The sequence below is a fragment of the Mchenga conophoros genome, linkage group LG14 (assembly GCF_057382185.1).
Source record: "Mchenga conophoros isolate Kocher_MC1m ecotype Shallow Benthic linkage group LG14, M_conophoros_male_GT1.1, whole genome shotgun sequence".
Lineage (NCBI taxonomy): Eukaryota > Metazoa > Chordata > Actinopteri > Cichliformes > Cichlidae > Mchenga > Mchenga conophoros.
Genome location: NC_140539.1, coordinates 40,403,930 through 40,416,241, shown reverse-complemented (window position 1 = coordinate 40,416,241; position 12,312 = coordinate 40,403,930). Strand labels below are relative to the sequence as shown.

General features: G+C 48.1%; 1 protein-coding gene across 1 annotated transcript; it reads left to right on the top strand.

The window, feature by feature from the left end:
• Positions 1 to 248: 248 nt before the first annotated feature.
• Positions 249 to 10,422, top strand: eif2a (eukaryotic translation initiation factor 2A). Its single transcript, XM_085244552.1, has 16 exons — positions 249 to 399; positions 2,011 to 2,080; positions 2,171 to 2,242; positions 2,331 to 2,449; positions 3,900 to 3,999; positions 4,084 to 4,166; positions 4,247 to 4,320; positions 4,392 to 4,536; positions 4,614 to 4,730; positions 4,861 to 5,017; positions 5,343 to 5,427; positions 8,565 to 8,897; positions 8,980 to 9,093; positions 9,630 to 9,743; positions 9,860 to 9,925; positions 10,104 to 10,422. The coding sequence occupies exons 1-16, from the start codon at positions 372 to 374 to the stop codon at positions 10,167 to 10,169; spliced, it is 1,743 nt and encodes a 580-aa protein (XP_085100678.1). The 5' UTR covers positions 249 to 371; the 3' UTR covers positions 10,170 to 10,422.
• Positions 10,423 to 12,312: the final 1,890 nt, after the last annotated feature.

Genomic DNA, 12,312 nt, shown 5'->3' with positions numbered 1-12,312 from the left:
TTTAAATAAAACCTTTCGACTGAGGTCCTTCATTTTTCCTACCCTTCCTTCGCTTTCAGATGCCTTTTATTTTGAAAGCAAAAGCGGAATCCCTTTTAGTCAGTTTCCGACATTTTTGATGCAACTTTGACCTCAAATTTACATCAAAAAGAAATGATATTTAATGATAATTGTTGAACGTGGCTGATCTTATAAGCTCGCGATTATCAGAGAATCGTTAATTACATGTTAATAAATGATAAAGTAAGCGTCTTCTTTTCAGTTTTTAACGACGTGTCACTGACTGTCTGCTGACGTGGCGCTGATAGACCCACCTCTCGGTGGTCTGAAGCATTTCCGGGGTGCTGTTTTCTTCTTCCGGCACAATAAACATGGCGCCCCCCGTCCCGTTGCTGGCAGGTGGGTACATTTTTGTTTATTTTGATTTATATAAAAATGTCTGTCTTTTTAAAACCCACGGACAACGACACAAAGTCACACATCCGCCACGACCAGCGTAAGCCTCCGCGCTGTTAGGTAGAGCCAGCAGCCCGCCAAACCCAGTGAGGAATCGGATAAAATATTAATTTGTGCGAATATAACAAAGTCACGTGCGCTCGCAATGAAAGTGTTGTATGTTTTTAAATCGGTGGAGTCTTTGGGTTGATTCGGCTGTAAAATAACGCCCGTGTGTGTTTCCGTTAATAAAACTGAGCTGGTTGAATTTTACCACGCTGTTTTCTGTTTCACGTCAGTGAGGTTTCGGGTACAAAGAGCTTAACAACAGCAGAGCAGCAGCTACGTTAGGGTCTGTGTTAGAGCCGATGTGCGAGGCGATGCTGTGCGCTTCAAACGCCGCGTTTGCTGTAAACTCACGTGACACTGTTTTGGTTCAATCGGGATTACGTTACATTAAGGGATTTTTAAATGGAGCTCTTTCAGGGCCTCTTTTACTCTTCGGTTTATTCCAAACTGTGTTGATATCTGAGACCAATGGTCGCAACCCATCTATCCATTCGCTTCCGCTTATCCTTTTCAGGGTCGCGGGGGGCGCTGGAGCCTATCCCAGCTGTCATAGGGCGAGAGGCGGGGTCCACCCTGGACAGGTCGCCAGTCTGTCGCAGGGCCAACACGCAGGGACAGACAACCATTCGCACTCTCATTCACTCGCACATTCACACCTAGTGGCAATTTGGATTTTTCCAATTAACCTGTCCCCACAAGCTGCATGTCTTTGGACGGTGGGAGGAAGCCAGAGTACCTGGAGGGAACCCACACAAACACGGGGAGAACATGCAAACTCCACACAGAAAGACCCCGGCCTGATGGTGGAATTGAACTCAGGACCTTCTTGCTGTGCGGCAACAGTGCTAACCACCGTGCTGCAACCAAAGGGGTGTGCAACTCCAGGCCTCGGGGCCGGTGTTGGCAGGTTCTCACCCTGGGTCAGCACACCTGAATCACATGATTAGTTCGTTACCAGGCCTCTGGAGAACCTCAACACATGGCGAGGACGTCATTTAGCCACTTTAATCAGCTGACACATCTAAAACCTGCAGGACACGCCCCCAAGGCCTGGAGTTGGACACCCCTGATGTAAAGCATCTGTTTTCAACAGCATCTCACCGCTGAAGGAGCGAGCCGCTTTAATCTGACCTGTTCACAGTAACAGGTGCAAGAATAATTTGTAATTTAATTTCAGTCTCACAGATTCTCAGAAGCTCCGTAAACACGAAGACATGTTGACTCCTAACAGTATGACTACAATCCAGCGAACGTAAAGAAAGAACTTAAAATGTTTACATTCAAATGACAGTTAAATAAAATAAAAGCTCCGATGAAAATCAGTTTTACATTTGAGGTCTTAAGGATAAACATTGTAGGAATGAACAACTAAAAAAAGTTCAAAAATATTAGAGAGCATTGACGACGGTGAGACCGTCCCTCACAGCGCTGAGCTAACGTCAGTGCTCAGGAGTCACAGACGCGTCAGTGAGCCGTCCACATACTTCTGGTGTGTTTGTGTTTCAGTGCGAGGATCCGATGGCACGTCTCTGCTCCGAGGCCCCCCCCACTGTGAGCCACATGCAGCTTTCCAGAGGTAACCCTGCCCCCTACGCACCCTGTCACCAACACACACGGACACAGTTTGTTTGTTTACAGTGTGTGTGTGTGTGCGTGTGTGTGGCAGGGACTGCCGGCCCAGCAGATGTGTGACCTTCAGCACAGACGGGACACTCTTTGGTTGGTGTAACGGACAAAAGTAGGAGCTTCTCCATCCCTGTGAGTAACATCTGTCTTGCACCCTGTCTGACCTCTGACCTCTAACCCTCTGTCTGCCTGTACATCAGTGTCTCCATCGTGAACCCCTCAGATGGCGCTGTGGTGTCGACCTTTGACCTCCCGAAGACAGCCCTGCTGGAATTTTCTCCACTCAACAACATCCTGGTTACCTGGCAACTGTACACGAGTAAGAGAAGAAGAGGGAGTTTCACGTCCGTAGAGAGATTAGAGATAAAACAAGTTCACATGAGGTCACGAGTCCTTCTACATCAGGGGTGTCAAACTCAAACACACAGTGGGCCAAAATTCAAAACTGGAACAAAGTCGCGGGCTAACGTTAATATTTATTGAAATATATTTATTCCTCCAGATATAAGAATGAATCTTTTCTTATGGACTCAAACAGGTTTTGCTGAAAAACTGAATATGGAACAACAATATGGGGGCTCGTCCGGATCCCGGACGAGCCCCCATATGTTACACCCCGGCCTAGGCAACCGGGGTGCAATGCAGGAAAATAAAAATAAGGCAAAACACACGAGAAAAAAACCCCACTAAAGCTCACCACCATAATCCCAAAACGAAAGTGTCGACAACTGTTTCTTCAAAGCAAAATACGATATTTATTTACATCAAAATACAAAACGTCAAACTATTTACAACGGGGGGGAAGATCGCGACCATGACACACTGAAACACAGGGTTTAAATACATAGAGGGAGCAATCAGGAAAATGGACAACAGGAGGGAAACACAGCTGGGGCAAATTAGAACTGACGAGACAGGGAAACGTAAACTGAAAACACTAAGATAACAACAGACCTTCAAAGTAAAATAGGAAACACATGACAGTCACGCAAAAACAAAACACTGACAACACCGAAACGTAACACAAAGCTTGATACTAAACAATATATATATTAGCTGTATAATACCAGTAGGCCAGCTCTGATAGTAATTTGGTATGGCTTCGCGGGCCAAATGTAATTAGGCTGTGGGCGAAATTTGGCCCGCGGGCCAGAGTTTGACACCTACGTTCTACACCCAGACAGGTAGACTGATGTCATGTGACATAAACATTTCTCAGCTGTTTGCAGACTCTCCTCTGCACTCGGAGTTCACGCTCAGTCGCAGAGACAGTGACACTAGACCGGTTGCGCAGATACTCCTTTTTGTTCCCCTGTGCAGGCAGGTGTGCCTGTGTCTGCACGGAGCCTCTCTCCTGCAGCATGGCATGTTTAATTTTATCCAAACAAAGAAATTGAGTTCTGTAGGCGTTTACAGGTGAGGGCTGTCTGCACACCTGGTGGAGCTGTTTTTACTTTTTTATGTAAGAAAAATTCACAGGTAAAGACTTTCTGAGGTTAAATGACTGTTTTTGTGAATGGAGTCTGGTGGAAAGGGACATTTCCTGTGTGGGCTAAACCCACACTGACCCTTTCAGGTGTCAGCGGCACGTGGCTTTAGTTTGTGTGGGGGTGTGGCCTGCTGCAGATAACGGTTTTTAAGGAGGAAAGCTGCTGTGTCTGAATCTAAATTGTCAGTTTTTCTGCTGATTGGCGTGTTTCAGTGTGTTCGGTGTGTCGTGCTGGTGTGAACGGTGCTGTTTAAACAAAGTTGACTCTGTGACGCTGCAGAGACTCAGGACAGTCCTCAGGGGGAAGCCAACCTCCAGCTGTGGGAGCTGCGCAGCGGACGACTCATCAAAGCCCTCTATCAGAAGAAGGTCGAGTCGTGGTGAGTCCTGACGCACCCTGACTGATTGATTGATCGACTGATTGGTTGTTGCCTGTCAGTGTTGATGTCTGTGGTGGTCTGCAGGTGTCCCAGCTGGTCTGAAGACGAGAAGATCTGCGTGAGGATCGTCAACAACGAGCTGCACTTCTATGAGGACAACGACTTTGGTAAGGACGCGTGCAGCGGTAGCCAGCGGCTCTGTCGCTGTGAAACCAGCAGCTGATGTCTGCGCCATCGTTTTTCCCAGACTCCATCGCCAACAAGCTCCACATGCAGAAGGTGTCCGACTTTGCGCTGTCGCCTGGAGGTCAGCCCAGCAAGGTGAGCGGAGCGTCCAGCAGCATAGTTCATTCTACCTGAACATGGTCCCACCCACCGTCTGTCCCCGTCAGGTCGCCGTCTACGTTCCGGGCAGCAAAGGAGCTCCTTCGTTCGTCCGCCTGTATCAGTACCCGGCGTTTGGAGGGCCGACTGCTGCACTCGCCAACAAGAGCTTCTTCAAGGCTGACCGAGTGATGATGCAGTGGAACAAGAAAGGTAGGTGTCCCGAGTCCCGACAGCTAGAACCGTGACCCCTGTGAGCGCTGACTTTAACCCGCCTGTCTTTCCCGCAGCCTCGGCCGTGCTGGTGACGGCGAGTACTGAAGTGGATAAAACTGGCGCGTCGTACTATGGAGAGCAGACGCTGCATTACCTCGGCGTTAACGGAGAGACGGCGCTGGTCCAGCTGTGTAAATCCTCCTTTTACTTCCCAGTTTAGCTTCTCGCTGCAGCGCCAGCGCTGGTCACCTGAGGGGTAAAATATGGCGATAGCGACAGGAAATGTTTGTGTAACGACTTTTCTTTATCGCTTTGAAACAGCGAAGAACGGCCCAATCTACGACGTGGCGTGGAGTCCAAGCTCCACCGAGTTCTGCGTGGTGTATGGCTTCATGCCGGCCAAAGCCACCGTCTTCAACCTCAAATGTGACCCCGTCTACGACTTTGGGACCGGACCGCGAAATGCAGCGTACTACAGGTGAGAATCCGCCTGTGCTCGATGGCGTGTTGTCGCCTCTTTGGTCACGTCTGTTAATGATGCCACCGTGACGGGGGCTCAGCCATACGGTGTCTTCAGGAGGAGGTCGGTACGTGATGGAAAAGCGTCGTATCACCTGCAGCAGAAAACGTGGTTGGCTCCTCGGTGGGTAACGGCTACCAAACCTGCTGACCTAGTGTAGTCAGTAGGATGGGATGCTTCCTGTGAGAGGCTGCACCTGATTGGTAGCTTTTAACTGTGAGGGGAAATCAGGCTGGATGTCAAACCTTAAACTGCTGGATGTTGTCTGTCTCCCTGTCTGTAGCCCTCAGGGCCACATCCTGATCCTGGCCGGCTTCGGTAACCTGCGAGGTCAGATGGAGGTCTGGGATGTGAAGAACTACAAACAGGTGAGGGAAAAACACCTGCGGAGGGAGGGTGGGGGTGGGTCGAAAAGCAACAGGTAAATGGACCTTCAGCGGTGTTTCACTTCCTGTGAGCGTCACAGCGCCATGCGGTTAGTGCTGAAGCACACGCCCAGCGTGAGTTTCATTCTTCAGCAACACGCTGTCGGCTCACACGATAGTCATAGGGGGCGCTGACTGGAGCCCTGAGGGACACCAGGCCAGGTCACAAAGCTCTGACCCCTGCCCCGATGGTGGAGCCTCAAACCAAGAACACCAAACATGTAAAAGAGACCTGTTTGGTCCCGGCTCTTTGATCCCGGCTCTTTGGTCCCGGCTCTTTGGTCCCGGCTCTTTGGTCCCGGCTGTTTGATCCCGGCTGTTTGGTCCCGGCTCTTTGGTCCCGGCTCTTTGGTCCCGGCTCTTTGGTCCCGGCTCTTTGGTCCCGGCTGTTTGGTCCCGGCTGTTTGATCCCGGCTGTTTGGTCCCGGCTGTTTGATCCCGGCTCTTTGGTCCCGGCTCTTTGGTCCCGGCTCTTTGATCCCGGCTCTTTGGTCCCGGCTGTTTGGTCCTGGCTCTTTGGTCCCGGCTCTTTGGTCCCGGCTCTTTGATCAAACCGCTCCATCTGTGGTTGTGGATGGTGTTCAGTCTGATTTGACTGTTACTGAAGCTTTTTTTATTGTAACTGTATCATTACACAGTTTTATTGTTTCGTATGCATTTTCCGTCACGTTTGTGTGTTTCTGTTATCACATGTCAAAGCGATGCTCTTATTTACAGCTCGTATCATCACTGATTCAATTCAGCTCATTTTTGACTCAGACTGTCAGAAATAATATAATTCTGATCATTTAGATGTGTGCTGTCCAAAGAACCCTCTAAACCTTGGAAATTTAAAAGTAACTGAGGATCAAACAGAGAAACATGAAGCAGGTTTTCCTGTTCTGGCTTTTTATAGCAGAAAACCTTAAAAATATTCTGCAGTCGATCAAAAACTGAAGCAAACCATGAATCAACATGTGAACATGACCTGATGAGGTTTGATTACAGACACAGCTGAGCAGTCATTTGTTTCCATTCGTTCAGTTTGAACAGCAGAGACGAGGCTTTGCTGTCAGAGGCCGACAGCACTGAACACAGCAGCAGACTGGTGGCTAATAAACAGAGAATAATGCAGGAAGCAGAGATTTGATGGTAAACTGGTCTCTGAGTGCTGAGAGAGAGAGAGCTGTGCAGGAAGTACAGCAGCCAAAGTCAGAGGGAGCTCATGAGCATGGTTATCAAACGTGAAGCGCAGTTTGATCTTCTTTTGCCGCTGGTTCAGTCAGTGTTGGTCAGAGTGACGAAACCTGCAGCTTCAGGATCTGTGAGCCGTCGACTCTCAGCGCCGACGGCGTCTGTGGACGATCCACGCTCTGTTTCCACGTTTTTACCTGCTCTTTAATTGTTTGAGCTAGAGCAGGGCGATATGGCCAAAAATATTTATCACGATATATATTTGAAAATTTGCGATAACGATATAACCGATGATATAATTGATGCGAGACAAAATACTCCACAACATTACTAGCGCAAAAAGACAACCTTCCATTAATTTTCACTTAAACAAGAAGCTGGTTTTTATGTACATTAAAGCTTTATAAAAATGTAACAGTGCAAATGCAAATTCCTTGCTGAAAGTTTAACCAAAAGGCATTTCCAGTAGAAATGGGCTGACATATCCTGAGCATAACCATGTATAATATCCACTGAAGTTAAAAAGAGGTGCTTTGCAAACTGCAGTGTGCAGTACGCATTTTTCGGACCATAAGGTGCACGGGATTATAAGGCACATTAAGCGAAACAAAGCAGTCAGATAAATCAAACTTTATTAAACTCATTCTTCTTGCTTCCTCCACTTCTGTACCATTGATTCATTAATGTTGAATTCTCTGGCAGCTGCTCTATTCCCATGTTGTTGCAGTATATTAATGACTAACCTCGTATTGTGGATGGATTATCTCAGTTGTTCTCCTGACTGAAGTTTGGTCCGTTTACAGCATCCTGCCATGCGATTGCATTTGTCTCTAACCATCAGGAACCTTCACGTTAACTTTTATAAGTGGAAAAGTGTTAGTGTTCGTCCTCCAGCTTCACTGTTTATGTTATGCTAACATAGCTGTGTCGCTAGCGATCACGTAGCACATCATTATATACCAGCTAGCCCAACTTCAGTAACCCTACAAACGTCACTGCTGTTTAGTTTCCTGTCTTCATTTATGTTGGAAGTGATAGCAGAGCTGTACGTTTGATTTTTTTCAGAAATCTCTCAGTCAGAACATGCTATATCATGCTTAGGTAACTAGCGAAACTAGCGAGCTAACTCCCGCTAGCTTCCTGCTAACTTCTAACTCCGTTAAATGTAATAAATTTTGTTTTCATGGATGCCTGGAAGTTAAACTTCATAGTTACACCTGGTAAAGCAGCAATGCTGATCGTTTTATTAAAGATGAAAGAATTTAGACAGTTTTTAACTCTAAGTGATGCTGCAGTGTTGTTTGACCTGAAGCATACGGAGTTTAGGACCCAGATTACTCCCAGATTTAAGAGCATCTTAGTCTGACAATAACGACGGCCGCTTGCATGTTCTGCAAAAAAATGTGCTTTGTTGTGTATCTGACGGACAAACACCAAACCAGTTCCACATCACTGAAGTTGCACCATTTTTACAAACCAGTTCTGGTTCATCTGTTTCACTCAACAATCGGCCATGTGCGTATGAAAACAAAGGCACTGCGCATGCGCGTTTTACTCATATTCTATCGCGATATTTCATTTTCCTATCTTTGCCTAACATTATACCGGTATTACCGTGAACGGTATAATATGGCCCAGCCCTAGTTTGAGCTGTTTGCTGAAATAGTTTTGTGAGCTTTAACCTGAGATTCTGACGTTTCTGATAAAATACATTTATATGTAAAAGTCATTCAGGATTTAATGAATTGAACTGTAAACCCAGCCCTCATTGAGCTGTCCTGTTACAGGCAGCTTTACAGGAAGAATCAGTGATTTAATCGAACGAGTTGGCGTCTTGTCCATCGGTTTCTCTTTAAACTCCATCATTGTCGTGTTTGGCTTCACCAGTCTCACCTGTCTCGTCCAAGGTGTCCAAATCTCAGGCGCCAGACGCCACTCATTTCTCCTGGTGTCCCGATGGTGAGCATATCGTCACGGCGACCTGCTCTCCTCGGCTGCGGGTCAGTAACGGTTATAAGATCTGGCACTACACCGGCTCCGTGCTTCAGAAATGGGACGTGGCGGCCGGCTCGGAGCTGTGGGAGGTGCGCTGGCAGTCGCTCCCCGACGGCAGCTTCCCCAAGCGACCAATCAAGTACCAGGCAGCGCCCAGCCAGCTGGGGTCCACACAGGCCCCGCCCACACAGGCGTACCGGCCACCCGCACTGAGACACCTGCCCGCCACGCCCAGCTCCAAACTGGTGAGATGACGATGGCTTTCTGGTTTATTTAGGCAGAAGTCGTCGTTATGGTAACCTGACCTCACCTGTCTTTTCCTGTCAGCACGAGGACGAGCCTCCTCAGGACCTTCGTCCCGGAGCTTCGGGAGAGAAGAGTCTCTCTAAATCTGCTCTGAAGAACCAGAGGAAACGAGAAGCAAAGAAGGCAGCGAAGCAGGTGAGACTCGAAAGTGTGACGTACCTGTGAGCACAGGTGCTGAAATCCAGGCGAGCTGAACGCCGTCACACCGTCGCTCGCACGGCGTCGACGTCTGCTGCTGGAGAAGCAATGGTCACCTGCTCCTGCTCTCTTCCTGCATCAGCTGTTTATACAAACACTACACATGCTGTGCCTTTTTCAAATTAAAAGCACTCTAAAGTTTGGCTTTTACTGTGAAACACTTGTTTACATGAAACATCTGATATTCAGCGTCTGATTAAATTCATGTGTCATCATCACAGAGGATGATGAGGAGACAGACAGACTGATGATGAAGAAGCTGAGAGGCTTCTTCATCATCAGCTGACGTGTGATCATGTGATCTGCTGATATTCATCTGCTAAAAACAGGAAAAGCCTGACTGAGGATCTTTGTCTGCTCTCACCTGGATCTCACACCGCCTGCCAGCATTCCTCTTACTCCGGGTTCTGCCATGTTGTAAGGTGCTCGAGGCAGTCACGTGAACACGGTCACTGATCTGATTATTTCAACAGGAGGCGAAACCAGAACCAGAACCTCCCACTGACCCCGCCGCTGTCAGTAACAGCCAATCAGAGGCAAGCATCGGTGACCCAGAGGTGGAAAAGAAGATCAAGAACTTAAAGAAGGTGAAGGCTGGTTTATTTCTGTGAACGTCAGTCAGGTGGATCTCAGTCTGGGGGTGGGGTCAGTGGTGTGTGGTGCTCTGATTGGTCAGTCTCTCAGTGACTTTTGTACGTTTCAGAAACTGAAGGCCATCGAGGAGCTGAAGGAGCAGCAGGCATCGGGGAAGGTCCTGCAGAAGAACCAGGTGATGTTTGTTGACAACCCGACACTCATGAGGGGCAAACGCCGCAGTCATCGGCGGGCCCTGGGTGGTGTCTGGAGGAACTGTGATCACGCTGTAGACGATGACTGGTAACGGTTGCTGACATCTTGGTGCTGCGAGCACAGCGGCGCTAACTCTGAGCTTAACCTTTCCTCTGCAGGTGGAGAAGATCCAGAAGGAGGAGCAGCTGCTGAAGGAGCTGCAGGAGCTGCAGATCGGACAGTAAGAGGTCCCTGGGAGCTACAGACCACGCCTCCCATCCTGCAGAGCACAGAGGGACAGTGGCGTCTGTGATTGAGTTTTTAGTTGAGGGGCGGGGCTTATCTGACAGGTGTGGCATGCCTCCAGAGGGTTAGACTGAGTGGATGTTTGTTCCTTATGTTCACGCCCTGCCCGTGGCTGCGAGCGGCGAGCGCTCCTCTGTCTCAGCTGGAGGTTGTCCAGTAATAAACTGTGTAACAGAGCATGAGACCAGTTCTTCTTCTTGTCGCAGTGAAACCTTTGTTTTTATTTGTCACCAGAGTTTTTTTGTTTTTGGCCGTGGGAGTGCTGATAGACAACAAAGTAAGTCGGACTCGAACCCAGGCCTGCTGTTCTGCGACTACGGTCACCTGCTCTCCCACTGAGCCAACCCGGTGCCCCAGAGTCGGGTCCTTTTAATTGGATTCATTTACACAAACTCGGCTACACCTGCCGAGCTTCGTCGCTGCCCTAATATAATACACTTTTTCTCTCTGCCTCACAGTTCCATTTTTTATGGGTAATAAAAAGAAAATAAAGCCGTTATTTCTAATAAATTCAACAAAAAATCTGGTCATTTGTGTAACCCCCGTTCTCTGCAAAGTGAGTCCATTATGTATGGGAAGTGCCCTCTGGTGTGAACAATCACGGAAGCTCCACCACCTCCGTTTCCTGTGATTGGTCTGTGCGAGGCCGTCCAATCACTGCAAAGGACACGGGGATCCCCAGCCCTCTGCCCATGCAGGTAGGGCAGTTGGGTGAGATATCTCACTCGGTGTTCAGAGAACCGGTGTTATGCAAGTGACCAACCTTCTCTTTCAAGCAGCACTCAGTGTCTCGCTGTGGGAAACGGCGCCACTCCTGGATCACGTGCATCAAAGCCTGTAACTCCGCCACCCAGGCAGGTCAGCGCTTCCAAAGGTCTGCGTGTCTCTAGGAGCCCACACTAAGGACTGAGTGTGTGAGTGAGGGTCACATGGATCATCATCATTGTAGCTCCGCGACAGGCACGGCTTCTTCAAGACGCCGCTTTGCTGCATTTATTGAACGCCGTGAAAACTACAAACACAAACGCTGTAGGCCCTTCAGTCAGTTCAAAGTAACGTGTTTCACACAATCCTGTCTGTGTTTCTTCAGCAAAATAAACATGAAGTCAACATGTCTGTATCTGTAGATAATAACTGTTATGCCTACGTGTACAAATATATTTATACAAACAAATAATTCCTTACGATACCACATATATAAAAGCTATTTCTGTGACACAATCATGGTCGGCGTGTGCAGATGTGTCCCACAGAAACACCCCAAAGGCCCCACGAGGCTGCAGTCCTGGGACTTGCACACCATCACAGTAGCCTCTTCCACCCAGTGTGATAAGCACCACTGTGACAGGCTTCAGTCCTGTCTGTGAGGAGCAACAGGCTCACCAGTAGGCCTCAACCTGTGGGTCCTGTTCTTTTTTTTTTTTGGCTTCGCTGTGAGTTTATTTCAAGGCTGAGAACACAATCATTCAGCCACTGGGAGCTGTGTCATTAACATAAACAAAGACAAATACCAGATTAAGCAGACAGCTGTCATAAAAAAAGCCTTTCCTAATTTTTGTCATGAGAGTGATTCAGTTTAAAGAGCTTAGCTTTTTTTTTTTTTTTTTTTTCTTTATTGAACTTTTAATTACAAAGCAGGAAAACAGCAGTCACCAGCATATACATACACAGGACAAAGATGCATCTACATGTATAGCAGGACGTGGGAGGCAGAAAGAGAAAGCCAACAGCAATATTAATAAACAATGAAAAAGGTTAACAATCGTCCCTTTGTTGCCAGGCTAAATCCCGTAAGCCCGATTTCAACCTCTGAGCAGAAGGAGTGTCCAGGTGGGCCAAAAAAGGGTCCCATATGCGATAGAAAAGGAAAGGTTTGTCCTTAAGTGCCGTAGAGAAGGCTTCCATTGGCATGATACATATCACAGACTGTAGCCACTGGTTGACAGATGGGGCCTTATCAGAAATCCACAGTACCATAATGCACTTTCGAGCGTAGTGCAGCAGTATGTGAAGGAGATCTTTGCTGCGAAAGCCGGCAGGTAGCTCATCGTTCAGTCCTAACAGGCAAGTCCTTGGACCCAG

Excerpts from the sequence above, each read along its gene's own strand:
- eif2a (XM_085244552.1), top strand. The coding sequence starts at position 372 with ATGGCGCCCCCCGTCCCGTTGCTGGCAG. Across the intron at positions 2,081-2,170 it reads CCACATGCAGCTTTCCAGAG|GGACTGCCGGCCCAGCAGAT; the intron begins GTAACCCTGCCC and ends TGTGTGTGGCAG. Across the intron at positions 9,926-10,103 it reads AGGTCCTGCAGAAGAACCAG|GTGGAGAAGATCCAGAAGGA; the intron begins GTGATGTTTGTT and ends TTTCCTCTGCAG.